This window comes from Mesoplodon mirus, assembly GCF_964341445.2.
Source record: "Mesoplodon mirus genome assembly, chromosome: 5".
Lineage (NCBI taxonomy): Eukaryota > Metazoa > Chordata > Mammalia > Artiodactyla > Ziphiidae > Mesoplodon > Mesoplodon mirus.
The window spans coordinates 72,506,618-72,530,442 of record NC_138980.1 but is presented as its reverse complement, the minus strand read 5'-3'; the positions used below and the strand labels follow the sequence as shown (position 1 = coordinate 72,530,442).

General features: G+C 56.6%; 1 protein-coding gene across 5 annotated transcripts in view; it reads left to right on the top strand.

Annotated features, from left to right (window-relative positions):
- Positions 1-703: 703 nt before the first annotated feature.
- The window catches only part of TCF7 (transcription factor 7), a 32,889-nt gene continuing 9,767 nt past the window's right edge, over positions 704-23,825 (top strand). For 4 of the 5 annotated variants that reach the window (XM_082624041.1, XM_082624043.1, XM_082624044.1 and 1 more), the window contains exons 1-4: positions 704-1,112; positions 1,305-1,371; positions 1,882-2,006; positions 23,511-23,622. In XM_082624041.1, coding sequence (XP_082480167.1) covers positions 861-1,112; positions 1,305-1,371; positions 1,882-2,006; positions 23,511-23,622 — 556 coding nt within the window. In that variant the 5' untranslated portion in view covers positions 704-860. The remainder of the gene's footprint in view (positions 1,113-1,304; positions 1,372-1,881; positions 2,007-23,510; positions 23,623-23,825) is intronic. The other variant, XM_082624045.1, reaches the window with a different exon arrangement.

Here is a 23,825-nt window from a genome sequence, read left to right as displayed (position 1 = left end):
GGCTGTGTTCGCGCCTCGGAGCCGCCACATGGCTGAGAGGCCCATCACAGATGTGTAATGTATGAGTCCCTCATACAACAGGCACTCAATAAATGTGTGAGGGGTATATGCTTGTGTTCGCACTGTGTGCGGGCGACCTGGAAGGAGGGCCCAGATTGGCAGAAGGCTCGAAGATGCTTCAGAGAATGGAGTTTTAAGGAGTCCTAACTCTGCCGGCCCGGTGTTCGAGCACAGCCTCGAGCAGCCCCCGAGCTCTAGGAAGCCCCCAGTTCCAAGCCCAGGACATACTGGACCCGGGGCACAGACTCTGCTCACACCTTGGCTCCCGTTCCAAGGCACCCACAAACTCCGCGCCCTCCGCAGCTGGGGGAGAAACCTGGGCGCAGGAAGGGACTCCCTTGTTGTAGGTGAGGAATCAAGGTCAAGAATCTCCTTTAGAGTCCCCGCATTTCAGGAGAAGTGTGATACTTTTCAGGCTCCTCCGACGCCTCACTGAGGTTATGCCTGGGAGAGCGAGCCCTTTAAGTCTCTACCCACTGGGTATGTCCCGGCCTCTCCCGGGAGAGGAGGGGCGGGGCGCTATGGCTCCGCCCATCGGCCGGGCCCTCCCCCGGCGTCCCCGCCCCGCCCCCGGCACTCAGCCGGCGGCGCCTTTGATGTTCGGACCCGCCAGCTCCCCGAGCCTCTCAGCCCTGCGCCCGCGCCCGCGCCCCGCGCCCGCAGCCCGCCCAGGCGGAGTCAGCCCGCGCTCCGCCCGCCGCGCTCCGGGCTCGGAGGTCCGGACTCCGGGCTCGCTGCCTCCCGGGCCGGCTCCGCGCCCCGCACCCCCGCGCCCCGCGCCCCCGAGGGCGGAGCGCACCATGCCTCAGCTGGACTCGGGCGGGGGCGGCGCGGGCGGCGGCGACGACCTCGGTGCGCCCGACGAGCTGCTGGCCTTCCAGGACGAGGGCGAGGAGCAGGACGACAAGAGCCGCGACAGCGCCGCGGGCCCCGAGCGCGACCTGGCCGAGCTCAAGTCGTCGCTCGTCAATGAGTCCGAGGGCGCGGCCGGCGACGCGGGGGTCCCGGGGGCGGGCGCCGGTGCCCGCGGCGAGGCCGAGGTCGGGGCCGAGGTGAGCGCCGGCCCGCGCCCCGCTGCTCCCCCTCAGCCGCCGCGCTCCGCCGGCCCCGGCGCTCGACTCGCGCTGCCCCGCCCCTCCCTCCCGCGGCCCTCGGGGGTCCGCATCCCTCAGACCCCTCCTGCCCCGGGCCCCGAGCCCCCAGCTTTCCCAGCCCTCTCAAGGCCCCTCTGGATCTTCCCGCAGGCTCTCGGGCGGGAACACACTTCGCAGAGACTTTTCCCCGACAAACTTACAGAGTCTCTGGGAGACGGTGAGTTTCTGCCCGGCCCGACTCCCCTCCTCCCGCTAAGGCCCGGCCTCGGTGGGAGAGCGGGGCCTTTGAGGATGGGAGGGAGCCGAGGGGGTGCCTCCCCCCAACTGCAGCTCGAGGAGGCGGTAAAACCGAGGGGGTGGGGGAGTGGGGGGCGGGTTTCCCGGGCGCCGCCGGGCTCGAGTCACTTCCGGTGCCCTGACCTTTATAGGAGTAAACAGACCCCCGCCATCTCCGCCTCCCCTCCTGCCCAGGTGACTGACTAATCCCCCGACTTGAGGAGAAAGCGTTGGCCAAGGTTTCTTGGCCGGAGGGCGGAGTGGGGGCCGAGAAAGGGAGGCCCGAACTCGGGGTCCTTCGTCGAAACTTGGCACTGCGGGCACCCCCAGCCCTTCAAGTCACGAACTTGAAGGGGACCCCTTGGCAATTCCGATTTTCTCTCGAGCGAGCAGACAGCCTTCAGCCCGAGCCGCCCGGGCTGGCGCTTCTGACCAGCTGTGGTTTTTCCAGGCCTGAAGGCCCCGGAGTGCGCCAGCGGCATGTACAAAGACACCGTCTACTCCGCCTTCAATCTGCTCATGCACTACCCACCCCCCTCGGGAGCAGGGCAGCACCCCCAGCCGCAGCCCTCGCTGGTAAGTGGCCCCAGCAGCCCAGCCCGCCTTGTGCCTGCAACCTTCTTGATCAGGTATGTGAGGCATGGGCAAGAAGTGACTTTTGCCTAGAACAAAATGGATACAGAACTCTTGTTCTTGTCTTTTTCCCCATCCACACCCAGCGGGATCTGAACCAGAAGGAGAACTTTCCTGAAGGAAGGAGGGCTGCCCTAGGCACCCCACCTGCCTCCAGCGGTTGGCTTTTGTCTTCCCAGCTTGCTCACTAGCAGGCGTGGGCCCTGTCCTGGTGCTAGGTGATGCTGGGATGGAGTCGGCTTGGAGAACGGTTAAGCTGAGACCACCCACCCCTCCTGAGGGTGGTGTATGTAGTGTGCTCAGAGTTGTAAGCTTTGCTGTTAGCCTTCTCCCACTAAGCCCCAATCCTCAGTGTTTGGAGGAACGGGCAGAAAAGCTGGTCTGCTTCAGGCCTCCTGGTTGTACAGGAGAAACATGCTCTACTCGCTCTGTCCTTACTGGCATGAATGTGGCCTTACGAGAGAAACAACCCGAACACGATGTGTGGAAAGTGGGTTTTTATGTAGCTGGCTTGGTCTCAAATGCACCAGGAAGGGTTTGCAAAGGTGTTTCAAATCAGTAGTGTCAGTAAGCAGCCTGTCTAATGAATTTGCAAATTAAATTTAAGTACCCAGTGCTTTGAGAAGATTCCATGACCATTACAAACCATGCTTTTTGCCCACTGGTGCAGATGACCTAAAGTGTGAAGAGCCTTTTCTGAGTGCTGGGGAGCAGCAGTAAAGCTACACTTACGAAAAATTCAGATTAGTGTTTCAGAGTGTGCTCAGCTGGCCAAAGTCAGGGGTGAGATTAGAGCTTCTAGGGTACATGTAAGGGTTTGGGGTCTGTGGTGGGTGGGTGTTGGGTGCAAATGTAGACCCAGGGCAGGTCAGGCCAGCAGAAGGAGGCTCACATGGCTAGTGGTGGGGGTCACCCAGAGGGCGGAGAGTGACTGCCAGGCTGTGTCAGATCAGGAGTGAGGAGGGTTGGTTCTGAAAGCTGTTTCATGCTGAAGCTGGTGGGACATGAGAAAGTAGATTGAACCTTCTCTCCAGAAACCCAGGATGGAAAACCTGGTGGTAGGCAGCTGACTAGAAATAAGCTCCTTGCCCTTTGGACTCCCATTCCTTCATCTGTGAAGGAACATGTTGGTTGAGTGGTCTGTCTGGCTTTCTGCTCTGGGGTGGCTCCGTCTGTGAGGTACTCGCTTCCTTCCAAGTCTGTGGGGGCAAGGGGCTCACCTTCTGACCTTGCCACCTGACACAGCAGCTCTCCCCAGAGACCTCTACCCTCCATGAGCTGATACTGAAGGATGCTTTGGGGGCCCCCTACAAGGTATAAACCCTTAGATTTGGGGCCAAGTGGTGGGACATGACCCACCACTGCCAAACCACAGGCACATGAGCTGCTGACAGGGAGCTGGCATCCCTGATAATCATGACTAAACAAAAGGCCTAGGACTCAAAGCAGACCTAGCAGGCAGATTCCCTCCAGCATCTTATGATTACACAGAGGTGCAGGGAAAAGGCGGTGTTTCTGAGTTTCTTTCACAGCCTGGGCAAGTGGTAGGAGAGTGCCCAGAGTGGGAGTGCCTCGTTCTTCGTAAGGGTGTGGTGATGGGACCATTTGGTGTCCTTTAGCTTACACTGGTCGAAGTGTAGGCAGATGGATGGCTGCCTCTAGCAGTCAGGACTGGAGGGGAGTAGGAACTAGGGCAGGCACACCATCAGTACCCTGGCCTGGATCATTCATTTTTTCAACTTTGGGCTCTTTCTCAAGGTACAGCAGATGCATTTCTATATGTCACACCGTCTCTTATAGGGGCAGATCCCTTTGTCCTCCTCCCCACACAGCTGTAGCCTCCCGCAGCCTGGCTTCTGGGAACACAGGAGGAGGGCAGGCTCTGGAGCTGACTTTCTGTGCCCTGGCATCGGCTGCTCCATGGGGCTGGGGACAAGGACAGAGGCAAGGGCCTAAGGTGGGGAGATGCTGGGTGAGGAAGGTGTACGTGAATATAGGGGAGCCTCCTTTAAGCAAATCTGATAACTTACAACCAAATAGCAAATAAGAGTAGTAGTTCTTTGTGTTACTCAGAGTTGTGTGAATATTTAAAATATGGTGAGGTTTTAAAAAGCAAAATTAACTGACCCCATGTTTTGGGAGCACATTTATCATGTGATTCAAGGTTCATGTGTCTGGAATGAGGAAAGAAACTCACAATGGGTTAGGAGTCCCTTGTAGGGGACCTGAGGAAAATCACCTTTGGAAGTTTTTTTCCAAAGCTCTGCTTTCCTGAGCCCCTCTTCAGGGGACAGATGACACACTGCCCAGCCCCTCCCCATGAGCCTTAGAACTTGGCCCCTCTTGCTCTTTGCCCTCTCTGAGAGAATCCAAGTGGTCAACAGTTGTGCGGGGTAGCTCAGGGCCGAACGCTTGACCTCCCCTGACAGTGGGGAAAACTCATGCCAGGGACCATCTGCCCTTGTGTGGGTGGAATACCCACACGGCTGCTACGTTGGACACCTCAAAGCAGGCAGACTTGAACGTTGTCAGGAGCAATGGGCCAAATGACCACCTCACAGACAACTGCCAGGGGGGCAGAGGGATTTTTTTCCCAAAAGGTTCCTTCTTTTTGGTACTTGGTTTCTCGCAAACTCTGTTTTTGGAAGTGGAAATTAGGTCAAAGTTAATTTCATAGCTGATGTCTTTGAGGCATCTAATGTAGGCTTGCAGACAGTTACTGGCCTAGACCAGTAGCCACTATTGTTTTGTTTTGTTTGCTCCGCTCTGGGATTGAGGTGGGGAGGGGCAATGACTGGTCCTGCGCCAGACTTTGAGGGATTTCTGGGATGAGTAAGGCATCACTACTTAGGGAAACTCAGAGTCTTAGTGCAGAACTGACAGTCTGGTGCAAATCCTCATCTCAAAAAGGATATGAGGCCATGTCACTCTTCTGACCCCTTCTATGGGCTCTGCTTGGTATCTGTGGCCTGGAACGCTGCTGAGCCTTTTGCCATTTAGATGAAATGCCCAGAATAGGCAAATCCATAGAGACAGAAAGTAGAGGAGTGGTTGCCGAGGGCTGAGGGAAGAGGAGAATGGGGAGTGACTGCTAATGGGTATGGGGTTTCTTTTTTTGGGTGATGAATATGTTCTGGAATTAGATAGTGGTGATGGTTGCACAATCTTGTGAATATATTAAAAGCCGCTGAATTGTATACTTTAAAATGGTCAGTTTTAAGGTATGTGAATTACATCTCAATTTAAAAAAATAGCTGAGCTGAGCCTTTTGGCTCTTGCAGGGACTTGGGGCTGTTTCCCTGTGCCGTACTGGTGTCTGGGCATGCCCGGAGACATCTGACGTGAAGGAGCCCACTTGAAGCAGTGGGCTTCTGGCCATCAGGCTCATGTTCTCTGACTCCAAGGTCTGAGGACCAAGTGAGGGGAGCGAGCCCTGGCGGAGCAGGAGGTGAGGGTATGAGCAAGACTTGAGCAGAGGAAGGAAGTGCTGCTGACGCGTGGCTAGCCGGTCTGGGGGGCCTCTGCAGAGATGCACCCACCCAACCCTCCACACCCCTCAGAGGGTGAGCAGTGGGGCCTCGCAGAGGAGGGGTAGTGATGGTTGGTCACCAGCCCTGGTTGGGATGAAGCCTGTTAGGAGAGAGTTTGGCACCAGGCTGGGCACTAGACAGAGCAGAAGCAGCCTTTGCCCCTGGAGTGCCCAGCTGAGTGGAGGAGACAGATGAATAGACCTGAATCCCTGGCCAGAGGAGTACTGTCACAAAAGGTCCTGCCGGCGTGTCCTGGGCAGACCTGGCCCCTGCCTAGGCTGTGGGGAGGGTCTGCTGAGCAGCTTCCTGAAGGAGTAGAGTTGTCTGACCGATGAAGACAAATAGGGGGCCGGCAGGCATCTGGGCTCCCTCCAGGCATCCCAAATCTTCCACGCCTCTACTTCATTCGCTACCCCCAAGTCGCAACCATCACCATCCCTCCCCCAGGAAGGCAGCCTCCTCTAGGGTCCCTGCAGTGGACCTGGGTCCCTCCCCACAACCCTACCCTAACCCTCAATCCAGGATCCACAGAGCAGCCAAACATAAGTCAGATCCCATCTCTCGCCTGATGAAACCCTGTAGAGGCTCCCATTGCTCCTGAAGTAAAATCTAAGTCACTCACCACGGCCTGAATGCCTGGGTGGCCAGCCCCTGCTGACCGCCCCTCCTCATCTGCACCATACTCTTCCTTTCTCCCTAAAAAGCAGCCACCTCAGTGGCCTGATAGGTTTTACAACCACCAGATTCTTCCCATCTCAAGACCTTTGCGCTCGTTCCCGCAGTTCAGCATTCTCTTCTCTAGCTCTTCACCTAGCTGCCGCTTCTCATTCCTCACTCAGGGCTTATTCAGATGTCTCCTCCTCAGAGAGACTTGCTCTGACCATCCAAGTGGGGCCCTGCGTCATCCCCCATCGGGCCTCGGCTGCCTTGTCCACCCCAGCAGCTCTTCAGGCCAAGGTTTATGATGCACTTGCCATGCTGAGTCCAGAGACAGCCCATGTGTCAGAAGTATGTCTGAGCCTTAGTTTCCTCATCTGCCCAATGGGAGTGGCAAGCCCTCCTTCCGGAGTTGGAGTGAGGACTGGAGGCAGCAGTACCAGGGACGTGCCCAGGAAGGTGCCAGCATGGCCTGGGCTTGGGGGTCAGGGTTTGGCCACAGTTGATCCCTCTCCCTTGCTGTCCTGGCTCCTCTGGGACCAGTGGTGGCTCAGTGGTAGGCTCCATGTGCACTCCTGTCTGGAGGACTATATCTCCACTTTGGGCCACGGGGTTTGGGGGTCTGAACCCTGGGGACCAGCCCTCAGGTGGGACTCAGGTGTACAGGCCCCCTCCTCAATGCCTGCCTCACCCAGGCATTCTTGGGAGGAAAAGTGTTATTCCTGGGGTCAGATTGGGAGCCATAGCCACTCATTCCATCCTGAGAATCCTCTCCCACCGCCCAGAGATTTTTCGGAAAGAGGCTCCCCTTCCCCAGCCATATAGAAGCCCTTTACCCAAGATGTTAGGGGCTTAAGCTATTTTGTAAGAAAAAAAAGGGAAAAGACCTTCATGGCCATTAGCCTCTGAACCACTCCCAGAGCTTTTCTCACATGGTGCCCCGTGTGCAACACCCCTGTGTCTTGCTCCGACGCTTCCCTGGTGTGCAGGCCCCCAGGCAGTGCCCATGCACGGCTTCTTTGCTTGTTTTCCCTCATGTTTATTATTCATCTCTCCCTCATGTGGCTTCTAGTTTGCCCGCAGCTTGCCTTACCAGTGGGAACGATGCTCTATACAAATCACTCCTTAGTTTCCATTTTGATTATTTTCCTGGAGCATAATGTTCAAAGAGAATTATGGGTTCAAGAGGTAGGAAGAATCAAGGCCCCAGTTCACTGAGGGTTCCTTGCGGTGCCCAAGCATAGCTGACGTGGTTTCCCCTTTTTTGTTGTTCATTTTATAGGTTCGTGGTGGGCAGTGAGACTTAAAAGTAATTTTGACTTGCATTCCTTCCTGACTTGGAAGGCTGTGTGGTATTTGGAAAATCTGCAGCAACCCCCTCACAGCCAGCTGCTCCCAAGGTGAAACTTTGTTTTGGGGGCTTCCCTGATGGTTTCAGGGCCAGGAAAGCACCCTGAAGGAGGCCTATCCTGCAGACCCCTGCCCCACCCTGTCACCAGGGGCTGCGGTTTTAGGGCTGCCATCCACTCCTCCAGCTTAGCAGGGTGGAGGGGCTGACAGAGAGCCCTGAGTTGGTCACCAGCACCCAGGTATTCTTCCCCTGGCCCCAGCAGGGTTTCACGAGCCAGCTTCCATAGCTCGCAAACAGGGATATCCATACCAGTTCTGCCTACTTCCCCAGGTGCTCCAAGACTTAGGCGTGAGTGGAGTTGAAGGGGGGGCCTTGGTGGTCCCCTCTCATGGCCAGTTGGCAGCCCATGCCCTCCTGGGTCTCCTAAGATCACACCCAACCCCCGTTCCTGCATGAAGGGAGGTTTAGCTGAGCTGTAAGGATGGGTTGCAGGGGAACTGGTTTCAAGTCGCATAACTGCTGAGGTCAGGCTGGATCAGGATGGGCACAGAGCCACATGGAGGGGACAGGGGGAGCTGCAGCCTCCCTCTGAGCCTCCTCGGGCAGCTGCGGTCCCGAAGCCATACAGTCACACTCCCTCATACCTTGTGACTGGCTGCTTCCTGCCACTGTGTACAAACAAGACTGTTGGAGGAAACAGGTGTTTTATCAGGTCACAGGGCTCCCCCTCCCCCAACGGTACAGTGCACAGATCCTTGGGTAACAACCCTCCTCTGCAGGTGGGGACAGTAAGGCCAGGTCAGGGAAGGGACTTATCCAAGGCCCCTTAGAGGAGTGAAGGGGGAAGGCCTGAGTCGGGAAGCTCCGCCCCCAAATACCATATCTCCCACTCCTTGGCTGAGTGGCCTTGGGTAAGTTAACTCCTGTGGGCCTTAGCTTTCTCACCTAAAAATGAGGATAGCGAAGGTTCCTACCTCCTTGGGTTACTGTGGAATAGAACGAGATAGTGTATGTGGAGTTCCCGGCACATAGTAGTTGCTTCATGAGTGGAAGCCACTGTGGGAGGGATTGTTAACACTGTGTGGGAATGGCCCTTGTAAAGGACGCCGGGCCAGTAGGTGCAGTGCTCCTGAAGGTGCAGCTGGACTGAAGCCCCTGATGCTCTCTGTCCTCAGCTCAGCAGCCAGTTCCCCTGGGGCAGGGCAAAGAGGACAGCTGTCCGGCCCAGCCAGCCCTCGGGCCCTCAGCTGGTCGACGACATAGTGCCAGCTGTATCTAGAATCCTGGTCAAGACTCTTAACCGGTATTTACTGAGCCCCACGTGGCCTTGGCTCAGCACAGAGGGGATGGCTACCTCTGCCCCACCCCCAGAGCTCAGTTCTGGCAAGGCAAAGAGACTCTCCTGGGGGCTCAGAGTGTTGGATAAAGAGCACTGAGGAGGGAGGGAGGCCAGTGGGGGCAGCCAGGAAGGCTTCCTGACAGGGGAGAGTTCTGGCTGGCCCAGAAACTGCGAAGCCCCATCGACCTAGAATGCTCTAGGTCGGGGGCACAGCTCAAGCAGAGGAGGAGAGGCAGAAATTAGTATGTTCTTGGTCATTGGAAGAGCCACCCGAAGCCCAGGGTCTGTGAGGCTGGAGAAGGTCCAGCGCTGAAGGCCCAGCACGTGACCTTAATACCCGGGCAGCGCTGGTTCCAGAGCCCAGGAGTGGCTGGTGGGTACCTGCAGTGTGTTGGCAGCATGAAGGGCAGTGTGGTGCCCATGGGAGATGGTTTGAGTTGAACATAGAGGGTGAGGCGGGCAGAGCCGGCAGCTGGGGCAGGTGGATGCTGGGACGCAAGGGAGGGGGTGGGCTTTGGGCAGGGCAGACCCGAGCGAGCTGGCACATGCAAGGCAGGAGTGCCTCAGAGGTGGAAGTTTTGTGTTATTTCTTTTGACTCTCAGTCTCACTCCAGGGTCATGAGTCCAGGGTCTTGTCCGCTGTTTCCTGAGGGGAGCTGAACCCCAGAGGTCAGGTTGTGCAGCCCATTGGTGCTTTAGCCAGGGTGTGGAGAGCACGTCTCATTAGCACTGTCTCTAGAAGGACTCCAAGGCCCCAGGAGTCAATGGAGGGTCTCTGAGAACCCAGGACATTGTTAGCTTCTTCCTTCAGGCAGTTTGCTGTGTCAGCTCGCAGACCTTTGATGCTTGGGGTTTGGACGTGGGTGCCGCCTCCCTCTCTTAAAGAGGTGTGGCCCACATCAGCCTTGGCATGTGTAGTCTCTGAGCTGCAGCCCGGGAGGGTTTGTCCTGGTCAGAGGGTTTGGCCCCTTCTGGTCCTGCAGAACATGGGGCTCCCGTTGGCTCAGTCCCCTGGTGGGTAGAGGGACTGTCCCCTGCTGGATAGGGTCCCTGGCCCAAGGTAGTAGTTTGGTGAGTTTGGCCCTCTCTTGTGGGGAGGTAGCCATGTAGCCTGTCCCACCCATGGAGCCTGCCTGCCTGGGCTGTGCCAGCAGATATGGCTTTAGAGCCCAGAGGGAGATGGTGACACACAGCCTTCATGTCACAGCCAACTCCACAGCCAAAACTCCTTGGAGATCAGAGGAAGCAGATGCTTTGCCAACCCCTTTACCCCCCCATTAAAACAACCATCTCTCTCTCTCTCCACGGACCGGAGAGGTGTCTGGGCTCCACACTCTCTGCTTTCAGCTGATGGCGAGTGTGCGGCTGGGGCTGCAGGCGTGGATGGGCAGGATGTGGCCCCAGGGAACAGTGGGTTCTGGGGGTGCATGATTACAGCTGCCCCAGCCCACCGTGTCTGGGAGGCCTAGCCAGGGCTGGCCGATCACCCCTCCCAAGGAAGCCCAATTTGCCCATGAGGGGAGGTGGCTATGATGGGTAAGGAAGCCAGGGACCAAGGCCACCTCCTCCCCTGGGTGTGTGACCTCGAGCAAATCTGTTAACCTCTCTGGGTCTAAGTTTCCTTCTGTAAACGGGGGTGGGGAGCTCTGGCCATGAGGATTTCTGAAGTTCAGATAAGTGTCAGCTGGAGAGGCCTGCTGCTTGGGTGGGCCTCAGGTGGGGCTTTGTTGGGCATTGCAAGAACTGCTCCAGGCCTAGTCTCCCTGTCAGGCAAGAAGGAATTGTAGGGAGGGAGAGACAGGTGACAGGAGTCCAGTTGAGGGTATTCTGACTAACTCTGACCTGGCTCTGGTGGCAGGAGGCCCAGCCTCCCGGTCTGCTGGGCCGCCATCTGAAACGCATTACCAATGCTTTGTAAACTGCACATCATTCGGCCACATGAAAGCCTGGGATCTAAAAATAGCCATTCCCAGAGGACACCCCGCATTGGCGGGGCTCAGCTGACCTCTGCACGCACACCCACCACTAGGCCACCTCCCTTGCCAGGGGGCCCCGACTGGCAGGGCCACACCCACCCACCCTCCCAGTGTGGGCAGCCACTGCCGGAGGCCACTTTATCTGGGCACAGATCTCGTCCAGCTGGTCAAAGCTGTAGGCCTCAAGGCCTTAACTAGGGCAGAATGTCTGGAGGAGGCAGCTGAGGGCATGTCGGTGGCCGCAGGACCCCTTCCCTAGACCATAGATGCCTGGCATGTCTGTGGGAAGCCAGTGGAACCATCTTACAGATGAGCACACTGGGGCCCTGTGGAGGGGAAGCACAGGAAGGGGGACTTGGCCACTGTCAGATGGTAGACAGGAGGGCCGCTGGTGGATGTGCTGGTATGAGAAGGGCAGGGTCCTGCCCTGGACCCCGTGGTGTCGGTGGAGTCTGCCCCAGCATGAAGGCAAGGCAGCTGTGGGTCTCCAGGCTGCTACAGTTGACTCTTTGCCCTACTTTCTGCAGGCTCCTTTTCCCTATAGTCTCTATGACCAACTGCAAAACCACTCTTTTCCCTAAAAATAAACATGCTTATGGGATTGGGGGAAGCTCTGTAGCTATCAAAGGAAATAATAGGGTGTTTAAGAAAATTACATTGCGTTTTAAATAACCAGCATGAAAGTCATTAAGTTTGAAGTTTCATTCAAATCAGATGGCTCTGTGGCTGGCCCGGTGGCCAGGCAGGCAGGGGGTGGGTGGGCACTTAGGGATGCTTAGAAGCAGCCTGTGGAGAGTTCTGAGGCAGCGGCAGTGAGGTCTCTGTGGCTGTAGCCAGGGTCCAGGCGGGGTGGCCCTGAGTGTGTGCCGGGCTGCAGCAGCCACCCCAGAGCTTGCTGACAGGCTTTGAAGCAGGCTGCAGCCTGGGAGCCCCCCAGCTGTGGTGGGCAACCCCATGGGTGGGGCTGGGGGGTGAACATAGACCAAAGGGTGTGGGGCCAGATGAAGCTGGGATTGCAGAGGCCACAAGCGTTGATGGCCATGTTGAGGTGGGGTTTAAGGGATGGTGGTTGGGATCAAAAGGGCTGGAGAGGATCTACAGGGCCAAGGCCACATCTGTCTTCTTCACTGCTGGAATCTTAGCGGCCAGCATAGCGCATGACCCTTAGTAGGTGCTCGTAAACAGTTGCAAGAATAACAACAGCCACAGTAATAGTGCACGTGTCAAGAACTTCCCAAGTGCCAGACCTGTGCTGGGGACTTTGAATCCTAATATCAAGATCCTTACAAGAAGCCAAGAAAGTAGATACTATTAGTGCTCTCATTTTACAGATGGGGAAACTGAGGCTCAGAGAGGTTAAGAACTTTCTAGTACCTGGCAGAGTCAGGACTTGGACTGAGGTGTGTTTTACCCCAAAGCCCAGGCTCTGCTCTGTCCCTTTGGTCTCGATTGTGTGGAGCTCGTTGGGAGCATTGCAGGCTGCAAAGCTGAACCCACTCCTGTTGAGTTTATGAGCTGAATTCCTCTGGCCTCAAGGAAAGACTTGGCCCTTACTGCCCCTCCTGGGCATGACCTCAGAGCTCTGGACCTGGGTCAGGGCTGGACCACATGCTATCGGGGGCCAAAAGGGTTGTTTCTTGGTTAAAAGCAGGACCTCAGGGCTTCCAGAATAAATATTACCTGGAAAAGTGTTTATAAATGACATTTAAGATGACATCAGGTTCGGGAATTCCCTGGTGGTCCAGTGGTTAGGACTCTGTGCTTTCACTGCCGAGGGCATGGGTTCAGTTCCTGGTTGGGGAACTAAGATCCCGCAAGCCTCACAGCGCAGCCAAAAATTAAATTAAATTAAAAAAAAAAGATTACATCAGGTTTGATGCATGATTCAAGGACAGTTAAGAACTATGTATAGGTTGGTTCGTTCTTTCTAACTTTGGTCCTGGTCCTGGCTTAGCTTGGAGCTCACTGTTGGACTTCTCTGGCCCAGGTGCCCTCCTCTGTGTGGTCCAGGGATGGGCTAGAGGGTGTCCTAGGCTCGGAGACAACAGGAATGGCTGGACTGAGGAATCTGAGGGCATCCCTGCACATGGTTGTCCCCTCCCCAAACCCCTTGGGAACCAGATCCACCTCCCAACCCTGCTGCGGCATTTTGAGAGTTTCTTCTTCTACCACTGCCTTCCTCTGTTCCTCCCGTGCCACCCCCCACGCCTCCCCCAGCCCCTGCCCTGGCTCTGGTCACTGAGGGCTAGTCAGGAGCTCAGGAGTCTGGCCCAACAGCAGTCTGGCAGTAGTCCAAAGGAAATCGAGGGCCAGCAGCCCTGGCCTGGCACAAAGTCCGGCTTTCCTGAAAAGCTTTGGTCTAGGGACATGCTCGCCTTTGTCTTTTGTTTTCTTCTTCATTAATTTTAAAAAATATTAGCAGACACAAATATTACTTCATTTAATTCCTATGAGATATGGATATTGTACAGATGGGGAACCCGAAGCACAGAGAGACACACTTTGCAAGTGCTGGAGGAGAGATGTGAATTCAGGCATCTACCTCTGTGTTCCCTGCCCTTACCACCTGCTACCTTGCCTCTTAGACAACATACCTATCCACTCATTTTTGAAAAGTTGGGTTTTATAGCTACAGCTGGGTCGCCTTGGCTCTCCCATCCCATCCATCCCCACTCCTCACCCCCACCCAGGAATTTAGTGTTTCACCCTCTCCCTGTGTTTTTATAGTGTTAGACTCAGGTGTGCATCTGTAAAAGCTGTTCGGTGTGGTTTTTGGAACCCCCTAACTCAACCTCATTAGAGGGCTCCACCCCAAGAGGCCCCCTGTGGCAGTTGCAGCAGCCCTGCACTCCTCCGTCTGCTTACACTTGGCGTGAGGGGCCAAGTGTAAGTGGGAGTGGGAGTATCCTGGGGCCTGTGGGTGGGAGTGGGAGGGAGTATCCTGGGGCCTGAAGCCTCCAGCAACTCCTTTCCACTCCTTGCCTTGTTCACTTGGGATAAACTGCTGGACTGAGTCCAGGCAGAGCCCCAAGGGCCTTCCTTAACTGGCAGTAGCTGCAAGGGTTAGACCCAAGTGAGCTTCATGACTGTGGCCCCAGGGCAGAACTGTCCTCCGGGGCTGGTACAGGCAGCTGAACAGACCAGGTAACTCAGAGACCCCCATCTTGTCTTTGCTCGTCAGAAGCTGGCTGGAATTAATCAGGGCAGGAATGCAGTGCCAAGGCTGGGGATGAGATCTCCAAGTCTCTTCTGCCTCCCACCCTTGAGCCGTTGCTGACCATCAGCCTCCGCCTCTCTGGGCCCTGCGCCGGGCCGTCCTGGCTCTTGCTCCTAGGCAGCACGCTAACTCTTCTGCGGGTGGCCATCCCACCCCGCGTGCACGTGGACTGGGAAAAGAGGCCAGACCTGGTGGGAAGAATGACTTCTCACGGTTCCTTTAGTCATTTACGACTGAGGACCCACATCACCTCCTATGAGGCCAGGGTGTTGCTGGCAAAATCCAGCAGCTCCCGGGTGGGTGGAGGTCTTAGTGAGGAGACCCAGTGTGCGGGGGGAGAACCTGGCAACCACTCGGCTCCTGCGCCTCACACGTGTGGTCTCCATTGCTGCGCGTTACCAGCTGGCCTGTGAGGCCTCTCACCGAGTGGTAAAGATCTCTGGCCAGGAACCCCAAAGGGCTGGATTCAAATCCCGATCTGTCATTACTTGCTCTGAGACGCTGAGCAAGTCGTTTAACCTCTCCCGGCTACCCTTTCCTCATCCGCACAATCTGTACACACGTCACAAAGTGGTTGGGAAGACTGGTGGGATTCAGGGGGCGGGGGGCGAACCCTGCAGGGTGCTAGGCACACAGGAGGCTGCCACTAGTGGGGGCTGCCGTGTCTAAATCTGCACGTCCGCTGCTTTCTTCATGCCTTTTCTACAAAGCCTTTTGGTTTTGCTCCCGAGGGAACAAAACCTCTGAACTCCTCAAATGCCTTCTTCCCAGAGCCTGGCTTTCCCTACTGCCAAAGACAGCCTGAGCCGAGGTTGTGCCCCAGCCTCTGCCTCAGGCACATGGGCTCCTGGAGGGCTGGGCCTTGAGGAGCTGGGGGGGGGGCGACTGCCTGGACAGGGGACGCCCAGCCCCCGGGCTGCTGCAGAGTCCCCAGACAGTGTGTCGGTAGCATCGACTAGCAGCTCGGCTGCAGCAGCTCCCGGAAGCTTATATTTTCCTCTGAAAACATCCTGTCCTGAGGGGCGTTTACCTCAGAGAGGAAGAAGGAAAACAAAAGTAAACGAATGCATAGAAACCACTGGAGGCTGTGGGCCAGGCCACTCTGCTAAGTGAGGTTCCGCTAGCTCCGGGGGTGCCTCGGGGCCAGGCTGGGTCTAGAGCAGGCCTGTGGTTTGCCAAGGCTGTAGGCAGGGACTCGAGTCCTCGCCTCTGCTGTGGCAGGACCCCCTATCTGATGTCGAGGCCAGGCAGCTGCTGGACTGGCCACGTGGACCTGGGAGGGCTCTGTGCATCCCTGACCACAGTCCTGTGCTGGCAGGCGGGACTAAAGCCTCCTGGTCCACAAGGGTGTGGCCCAGCCATACCCCAGCCCTCCAGCTCAGCTGGCCACACGGCCGCGGCTCCATGCTCTGTGGTGGGCGTCTAGCACAAGGTGTCCAGCACGCTGTGGGCGGGGTGCTTGAGGGCCGTCATCTGGAGAGCACCATGTCCTGGGCAGCGGGGGCTGGCTATAAAAGGGCATGAGCCCAGCCGGGGGATATCTGCAGACGTGGGGTCTGCGGGAGCCCGCACATCAAGGCTTGGCTGATACGCAGGCGAGTCCCCTTTGGAGGACCTGCTTCCTTCTGGGAAGTTCATTCTCATGGTCCCAGGCCGTGGGGCAGCTTCCCACTCAGAAACTGGCCAGACTCCTTGGCGCTTAAGCACCGTGGGTGCTGGACAGTGGATCCCCAGCTCCAGACCTAGAGGACTGGGGGAGCTGTGTGTGGTGGGCACTAGTGGGCCCTGGAGCTGGGAGAGGAGTCCAGAGGAACTGAACAAGGCCAGAGCAGAAGTTCAGTGGCAGACCCTGGATGGAGCGTGGCCTGGTTTCTGGCAATGCAGGGAAGAGAAGTGAGAACTGGAGAGGACCTCTTGAGCAGGGCCACTGTGTGGGGTTATGCAGGGGATCTGGGCCAAGGAGCTGAAATCTAGCCTGCACTATGCTCCCCAAGCCACGTGCCCTGGTGTGGGCCCGGCTGTCTCTCCAGAGGAAAGGGTACTTTTTCTAGTTAGCACAAAGGCACCATATGAACTAGTGGTAGCCCTGGCTTTGACTGTCTGGTGAATCCTGACTCCCAAGGTGTTGCAGGAAGGAGGAGATTGGGTAGAAGGAGGCACAGGGTCTCAGTTGCCAGGCAGGATGTCCCTGACTCCCAGCAGTGGCCCCAGTTCCTCCCAGCCTCCTGTGTGCTGCTGTGACCATGCCCAGCCCCAGCCAGGGTGCTTTGTCCAGTGCTGCCACATGCTCCCTAAACATTGGCTCACACTGGGCCCTACCTACACGTACTGCTAGAGACCCAACTCTGAGAGCCCAACAGGTTGGGGGAGAGCTCTCCAGGCAGAGGCAACAGCATGGCCCTTGAGGCCAGAGTGGCTGGAGCACAGAGGGAGAGGAGGTGAGAGATGAGAATGTGGCTGTCTGGTGTTGCTTGCAGACCCTGAGAGACCTTAAAGGGGTCCCTGGCACTGACTTGCAATTTTCTCAGCGTCACTGAGCCTCACGACCCTTGAGTAAAACGGGAAGGATAACGCCTGCCTCAAATCAGTTGTCACATGTGACATTTACAATACTGAATTTCACATCTGTGCACTTGGCAGAGAGAACAATAACTCTATCAGTAGCCCACCCTTCTGTCTAGTTCGAGGTGTGGATCTGCCCTCCTTCTGTGGACTCGTCCCAAGGGCCGTTCCGCAGCTCCAGAGCGGGCATCAGGAATACCCCCCCTCCCCCTTCTAGGAGCCAAGAGACTGAAGTCAGGTCCATGGTTGGATGAGTGGGTAGGCATGCAGGGGTTCTGGGGCATCAGGTATTCTAGAGGCCTTCATTCAGCAAGTCTTAATGAACATGCCAAGTACAGACCCTGGAGAGGCAGAGATGACTAACAAGCCGATTCTGCCCTCCAGGACCCCCAGGCCAACAACCCCTGCAGCAAGTGGGCAGCTCTGCCTGCTGGGCTGGTGGAACCCCACCCAGGTCACAGTCCTAAGGAGGTGGCCCTTAGACAGAGGTCAGGATGAGAAGGAATCAATATGGCAAAGAGTAGGAGGAAGTGTGGAAAGCTGGGAGGGGAGGGCGTAAGGGGTGGGTAAAGGTGCAGAGGCGAAGAGCTGGACGCCTGGGTAAGAGAGAGGCAGGCCTGCGTGGTTGGGTATGGCTGGGGTGTGGCTGTGCGAGAGTGAGTCGGGGAGATGTGGGCTGGGGACCTGGGGTCATGTCCCAACTATTGCCATCAGGCAAGCTCCCCGTGCCAGCAGCCCTGACAGGCAGGCAGGCATGGGGTATAGCTAGAACCCCAATCCCGGGGTCCCAGAACTTAGTGGAGCATCTTTAGGGTCAGGGGAGCACTGCCTCAGGTGACTCTGACCAACTAGGCTGAAGAAGGGAGAGACTGAGTTTAGGACTGGGACTCCTTCCCCTGTTCCCCCTTGTTCTATCCTTGATAACCGTAGGGCCTTTGCAGTACAGTGGGTGGAATCTCAGCTCTGCTGCTTACAAGCTGTGTGACCTTGGGCAAGCTATGTAATGTCTCCATCTCAGTTTCCTCGTTTATTAAATGGGGATAATAATTGTACCTATTTCATAGGTTTTAGGAGTACATGAGTTGAACTCTATAAGGTGCTCAGAATTATGCCTCGCACAGGGTATAAACCATCAGCTGTCATTAGCAGATGCTGATCTCCTGGCCTGATACATTGTAGGAGCTTAGTAAATACATCCTGACTGACTGTGTCTGCTGATAGTGATCAACTGCGAATTCTGGTGCAGTGTGTGTATGTGTGTGTTGGGGGGTGGTGCTCCTCCTGGCGTAGTCCCTGCCAAGGGGAGACCTTCTTGGGAGGGCCTTGTCAGCCTCACAGGCTTCCAACCCCCCAGGCTTGAGACCAGAGGAAGCAGCAGCTTTCTTCGCTAAGAAAGTGTTGTGCGGCTTCTTGAGCGTTTGGGGGTTTTCAGAGTCAACCGTTAGAGGCGAGGGAGCTTCTCTGCTGGCAGTGGCAAGGGCTCTCAGGGTGCACACAGCCTGTAAGCCGACCTCTGCGGTCTGCAGGGAAAATGCCGACCGTGTTTATTTTTCACCTGAGCCTGCAGGAAGTTGGGGGCTGGGGAAGAGGGAGGTGGTGGGAGCAGCCCGGCCAGGCCCAAGCCTGACTTCAGAGCAGAGGAGACCGACCTCAGGAGTCCCTCATTTCCACCTCCTCCTGCCTGGCCCTGCCCTAGGGCCCCTTCTTGGCTCCAGCCTGCTCAGCAAGAGGAGGGCTTGCTGGGGCACCAGAGTGAGGAATTTCCAACCATGGGACAACGAAAAGATTCCAGAAGGATGAGGACCGCCTTTGGAACGATAGGTTTTGAACCGGCGTGGGGAAGCACAGTAAGAGCAATGCCGTGGCAGGAAGGACCGCCTCTGCTTAGGCTGTTCCCAGTCCAAGGGTCTAGACTAGTCCTGGAGTGCTGCAGTCTGGAGGGGGAGAGGGGAAAGGGGCTGTATGCAAAGGCCAAGAACAGGGGTCTTGGAGTGTGCTGATCAAGGAGTATGGTCTGCTGTTAGGTCTTTCATTTGTTTAGACATCCCACCATGCTGGGAGCGCTTACTGAGTGCCCAGCGCTCTGCCTGGCACTCTGCCCTTAGAGGTAAGAGATGAGGTTTTGCCGTCGAGATGCTCAGGGACCGGTGGGGACAATCAACCCAGGCCTGCCTCCTTCCCTCGGAGGCAGGGCACAGGCACCACCAGGGGAGGAGAGGAGCAGAGCTCCAGTCCTGGGCTCCCCAGACACAGGCCAGGCCCCAGGCAACTCCACCCTGCTGGCTGGGCAGCCTAGCCCTGGGACAGCCTTGTGCTGAGGCCGTGGAGCGGGACGTTCCATTGGCTGAGAGGGGCTTGGGGCACCAGGTCCTGCGCCAGACAGTTTCTCCTGGCTGCCACCACCGGGCATGCAGGGGGCTGGGGAGTGAGGCTGAGAGGCAGCCTGCATGAACGTGGGAAGGACTGGCCAGGCCATCAGTGCTCTGCCCTGGAGCCCTGGCCCCTCAGGGCCTCCACCTGCCGGCAGGTTCTCAGCCCCACCTCCACCCACCTGGCACTTCTCCTGTGGCCTGGCTACAGACTCCCGTTCAATGAGGCTTTTTCCCAGTTCCCAGGGAAGGATGGGGGACAGGATGAGCCCTCTATCCATCCGCTCCTGTCACACACATACATAACCAGGCCAGAGGCTATAGGCTGAGCTGGATTCTGAGGTTTCCTAGACCTAGAATGAGCTGTGTTACAACATGGAGCTTAACCAGCCTGGCCAAGGAGGGTCAGCTCTAGCTGTCCCTCAGGTGATAGGGCTTCCTGGCCCAAACGAGCCTTCCCCAGGGAAGGTGGTGTGCTGCGAAACCTGCTGTGGAGCCACCCTCTCCCTGCCCTGGGCAGAGTGGGACTCCGGGACTGTCTTCCTAGAGCTGGCACCTTGGACCCCAGGCTCTGCTCCTACGATTTCCCCGGGTCAGAGCTGCCTGTTCCACCAGCCAGGCTTATAACTCTGAGGGCTGAAAAGCCAGAGCCAAGGCTGGATGGCAGGGCCTTCTCTGAAGCAGAAGTTTAGACTTGAAAGCTCCGTGGTCTGCAGGGCCCTGTGGAGGGTGTTCATTCCACCCATTGCACCAGGGCTCCAGGCATTTGTGCCCTTAGATGGTGAATAGTGGAATGCCTTCCACCAGGGTCCCAGGTTCCTGAGGGAGTGGGCCCTGAGGCTAATCTCCCTGTGTGCCACAAGGCCTGGGATCTGGCTAATCCCTGTCCTAGGAACTTATCAGGGTAAAAAGGCCCCCGAGGTTTCCAGAAAGCTTTCCACCTTCATGGGCCCTTGGCTCCTGCTCCCAAAAATTCTAGGATACAGTAGGTTTTTTTGTATCCTTGACCAGTGAGGTAGGCAGGGTTGATATGATCATGCTCATTTTACAAGGGGCATACTGGCCCAGGGTCCTGTAGAGGAAAGGTCAGTGAAAAAGGTCAGCAAGCCTAGAGCTGTACTTCCCAACCCACTTCCCATCCTGGCACAGTTAAAAATGACCACTGGAGTAACTAACTGGAGGAAGAGGCTGGAGGCTGGAGGAAGAGGCTGGAGGCTGAAACAACCATGAGAAGTGCTGGGCATAGTGAGCAAGGAGAGAGGAAGGTAATGGTGTTAGAGAGGTAGTTGGGGGCCTGATCCTGGAGCTTCATAGGCCTGGGCTGAGGAGCAACGTGATCTGATTTATATGGCTGCTGGATGGAGGACTGAGGAAGCAGGAGGCTGCTGCAGTCGCCAGGTGAGAAGGGACTGTGGCTTGGACTGGGTGGGGAAAGGGAGAAAGAAAGAAGTGGTTGGATTCTGTTATATTTTGAAAGTAGAGCCATTAGGATCTGCTGACAAATTGGAGGTGGAGTGTGAGAAAAAGAAGCGTCAAAGGTGACTCCAAGCTGTTTGGTCTCAGCCACTGGAAGGAGGGAGTTACCATTAACTGAGGAAGATGGAGAGGAATGTTTGGGGCAGGAAGTCAAAGGTTCTACTTTGGACATGTTGAATTTGGGGAGCATTTGGAGAGTGGCGTTCCTAGGAGAAGTGGGGGCTGGAGATACAGATGTGGAGTCATCAGATGAAGACGTTTAAAGCCGTAAGCCTGGATGAGAGCAGCCTGGGAGGGGAGGATTGATAGAGAACTGAGGGCCAAGCTTGGGTCAGGTCAGGAAGAAGATGAAGAGCCAGAAACAAGGCCGAGAAGGAGTGGTCTCTGAGGTTAGAGGAAAATCAGGGAAGTGTGGCATTCTGGAATCCAAGTGAAGAAACTACCACGAGGAGGGAGAAATCAGTTGTGTTCAGTGTGCTGAGAAGTCAGGTAAAATGCAGACTGAGAATTGACTGCTGAGTTCAGCAACATGGAAGTCACTGGGGACCTTGACGAGTCACCTAGGGAAGTGATGGGGCAAGAGACTGGCCTGGATGAAGGCATAATGAGAGCTGAGGACTAGAGGCAGCAAATGGGGACAGCTCTGCTGAGGTCTGCAATAAAGGGGAGCAAGACAGGAGGTGGCAGCTGGAGGACTTACAAATGGGAGAAATAGCAACCTGCTGGTACCCTGGTGGGAATAAGACTGTGCTTGCAAAGTGCTGGGCACAGTGCCTGGCATGTGGCAAGTACTCAGTACATGAAGGGGTCACATTCCCCCACACCCCATACCCCACACCTACTGTCCCAGTCTGCTCCTCTCTCTCTTGCCGGTCACCTGCAGGCCTGAGGATCCTGTTTTCCACCTTCCGTTCCCCTGCACAATCCCAACCTGTCACAGGTGTGTCTGGGTCCATGCTGGGGATAAAAGAAGGCCTGGGAATGACAGGAGCTTCCCCCAGCTTGTTCAGGAAGCCCAGCCTTCACAGAGCAACAGGAGGGTCCCACCAACCAAAGCCTTGAACAGCATGGCCCCGTCTTCACTCTTCCCAAGTGATGCTGCCAGTGGGCTGCCAGGTGTGTCTGCCATCTCCAGGCAGACCTCCTTTGGCATAATAAGACCAAAGTGTCTGGCCCATGTGAGGCCTGGCACCAGGGGGCTAGGGAAGCACTCTAAGTAACGTTTCCTCCTCACTCTTCAGGGTGAATGAGGGGCTTCTTACATGTCCCTTCCTCATTACCTGACACCAGACTACTTGAGCTCCTGGCTTTATCCTCACAAGAGCCATTTGAGACAAGATAATAGGTGCTCAGGTATTGTAGTAAATTAGATCCAGGAACTGAACGTGGTTGGCAGACTCTTCCTCAGGCTCACAGTGGAGAGTCCTCGGAAGCTCTCCTGCGCTGCCCCAGGAGGCCAGGAGAGGCCTCTGGTCAAAGGTGAGGCATCGGCCTCAGGAAGTGGTTGTGATGCCAGATCCATGCCAGCCGCAAAGAAGGAGCCACCACTATTAGAGCATTAACTCCTATCTGCCTGAGGACAGAAGGCAGGCTCATCATCCCTGGTATCTAAGACTTCTCCTGGTGGGCAGATGGATGAGCAAGGGACTGACAGGTGGCAGTGTGAGCAATTTACCGAGCCCTGAAGGGAAGGGTACAGCTTGTAGCCCAGCCTGAAGCTCCCGTGGAGGCAGGAATGTGGGAAAGGGGGTGGCCAGGGCTGTTGCTGGGAGGTGTGGGATCCTGTGCCCATCTGGGAGCCTCATGCCATGGCTACAGTGTGGCTCATACCTGCCCTTCCCTCTAGCCTCACTCTGGACCCCCAACAGCCAGTGCCAAAGGACCAGTGCCAGGCCTCCTCACCAAGAGCTACCCTCACCTTCCCCAAACCTGGTGATGAAGGGATCATGAACCCCATCCACTACACAGGAGAGGAAGCCCAGAGATGTTAAGGAGTCTGGCTAAATTCAGCCAGTGAGAAATTTCACCTACAGGGTGGGGAGGAGCCCAGACTACCATCTCTCATGACTGTCTTGCCCCAAAGATGTCCCATTTCTTCTGTGTCGTGGGTTAGAAGTCACTCATCTGTGCTCCCAGCCAGCAGCATCCCCACAGGTGGACTTTTCCAAGTGGAAGCTGACCTTCAGTTTTAGATGATGTCTCCAGGGCCCTGGCCTGCAAAGGTGCGCACCGAGGATATGCAGAGCTAGGCCTTGGCCCTGAGCCGCAAACTCCCTGTGGTTGGGTCTCAGGGGAGCCCCCGTCCCAGTCTGAATATGAGTCAACTCATGACAAATCCATGTGACTAGCGTGAAAAGTAAGAGTCCTGTGGTGCTGAGGAAACAGGAAGTGTGGAGGCTGGGTGGGTTGGCCCTGGGGGGAGCCTGGCCACAGCTGGCACCACCTTGCCCCACCTCCCCTGAGTTAGAGAGCTGAGGGAGCCCCTTCCCTATGTCAACAAATCCTCTTAAGCCTGAGGTGGTTCCAGAGGGTCAGACTCAAGCCCCTCAGTCTGGGGGCTAGAGGAGGGGGACAGCAAGCTCCAGGCTGTCTTAGGGCTGGAGGCTTGTGAGCAGCTCCCCAGACAAGCCATAGGGCCTCAGAGAAACTGGGGTATCTCTGAAACCAGGAGGCAGGAAGAATTTCCTGGGCAGGGGAAACGCCTCCTAGAACTGAGGGCCAAGAAAGACCGAGAGGCTCTCTAGGAGACTGGACTGCTTGGGCAAAGTTGGGTGGGGGGGCAGGGCCACTGGACACCAGGTGGCCTGAGTGGGGTCCTGTCCAGTGAAGCCTGCGGTTTTGATCACCTCCACTTTCCTCTGGTGGTTGGGCTGCCGCCACACAGCTAATTGGGGCTCCTGTATGTGCACCCCGGTCTCGTGCCTTCCTCCCTCAGGTCCCCTTCATTCACCCACCCTCCTTGTTTTTCAGCACAACAAGGCCAGTCAGCCTTCCCACGGCGTCCCCCAACTCTCTCCTCTCTATGACCATTTCAGCAGCCCACACCCCACACCTGCTCCAGCCGACATCAGCCAGAAGCAAGGTATGGATCCTGGATGGGAAGGGCCCAACAAGACCCAGAGCTGGGGAGTGGGGAGATCAAGTCCCAGCCTTCTGAGACCAGGTGGCTAGACCATGGAGAACCTGGGGCTGTGCAAACTCAGGGCCCCTCGAACATGCCCAAAAGATTGAGGAGCCTGAGGGCACCAAAGGGTTGGGGAAGGTGGTACCTGGTCAAAATCTGAA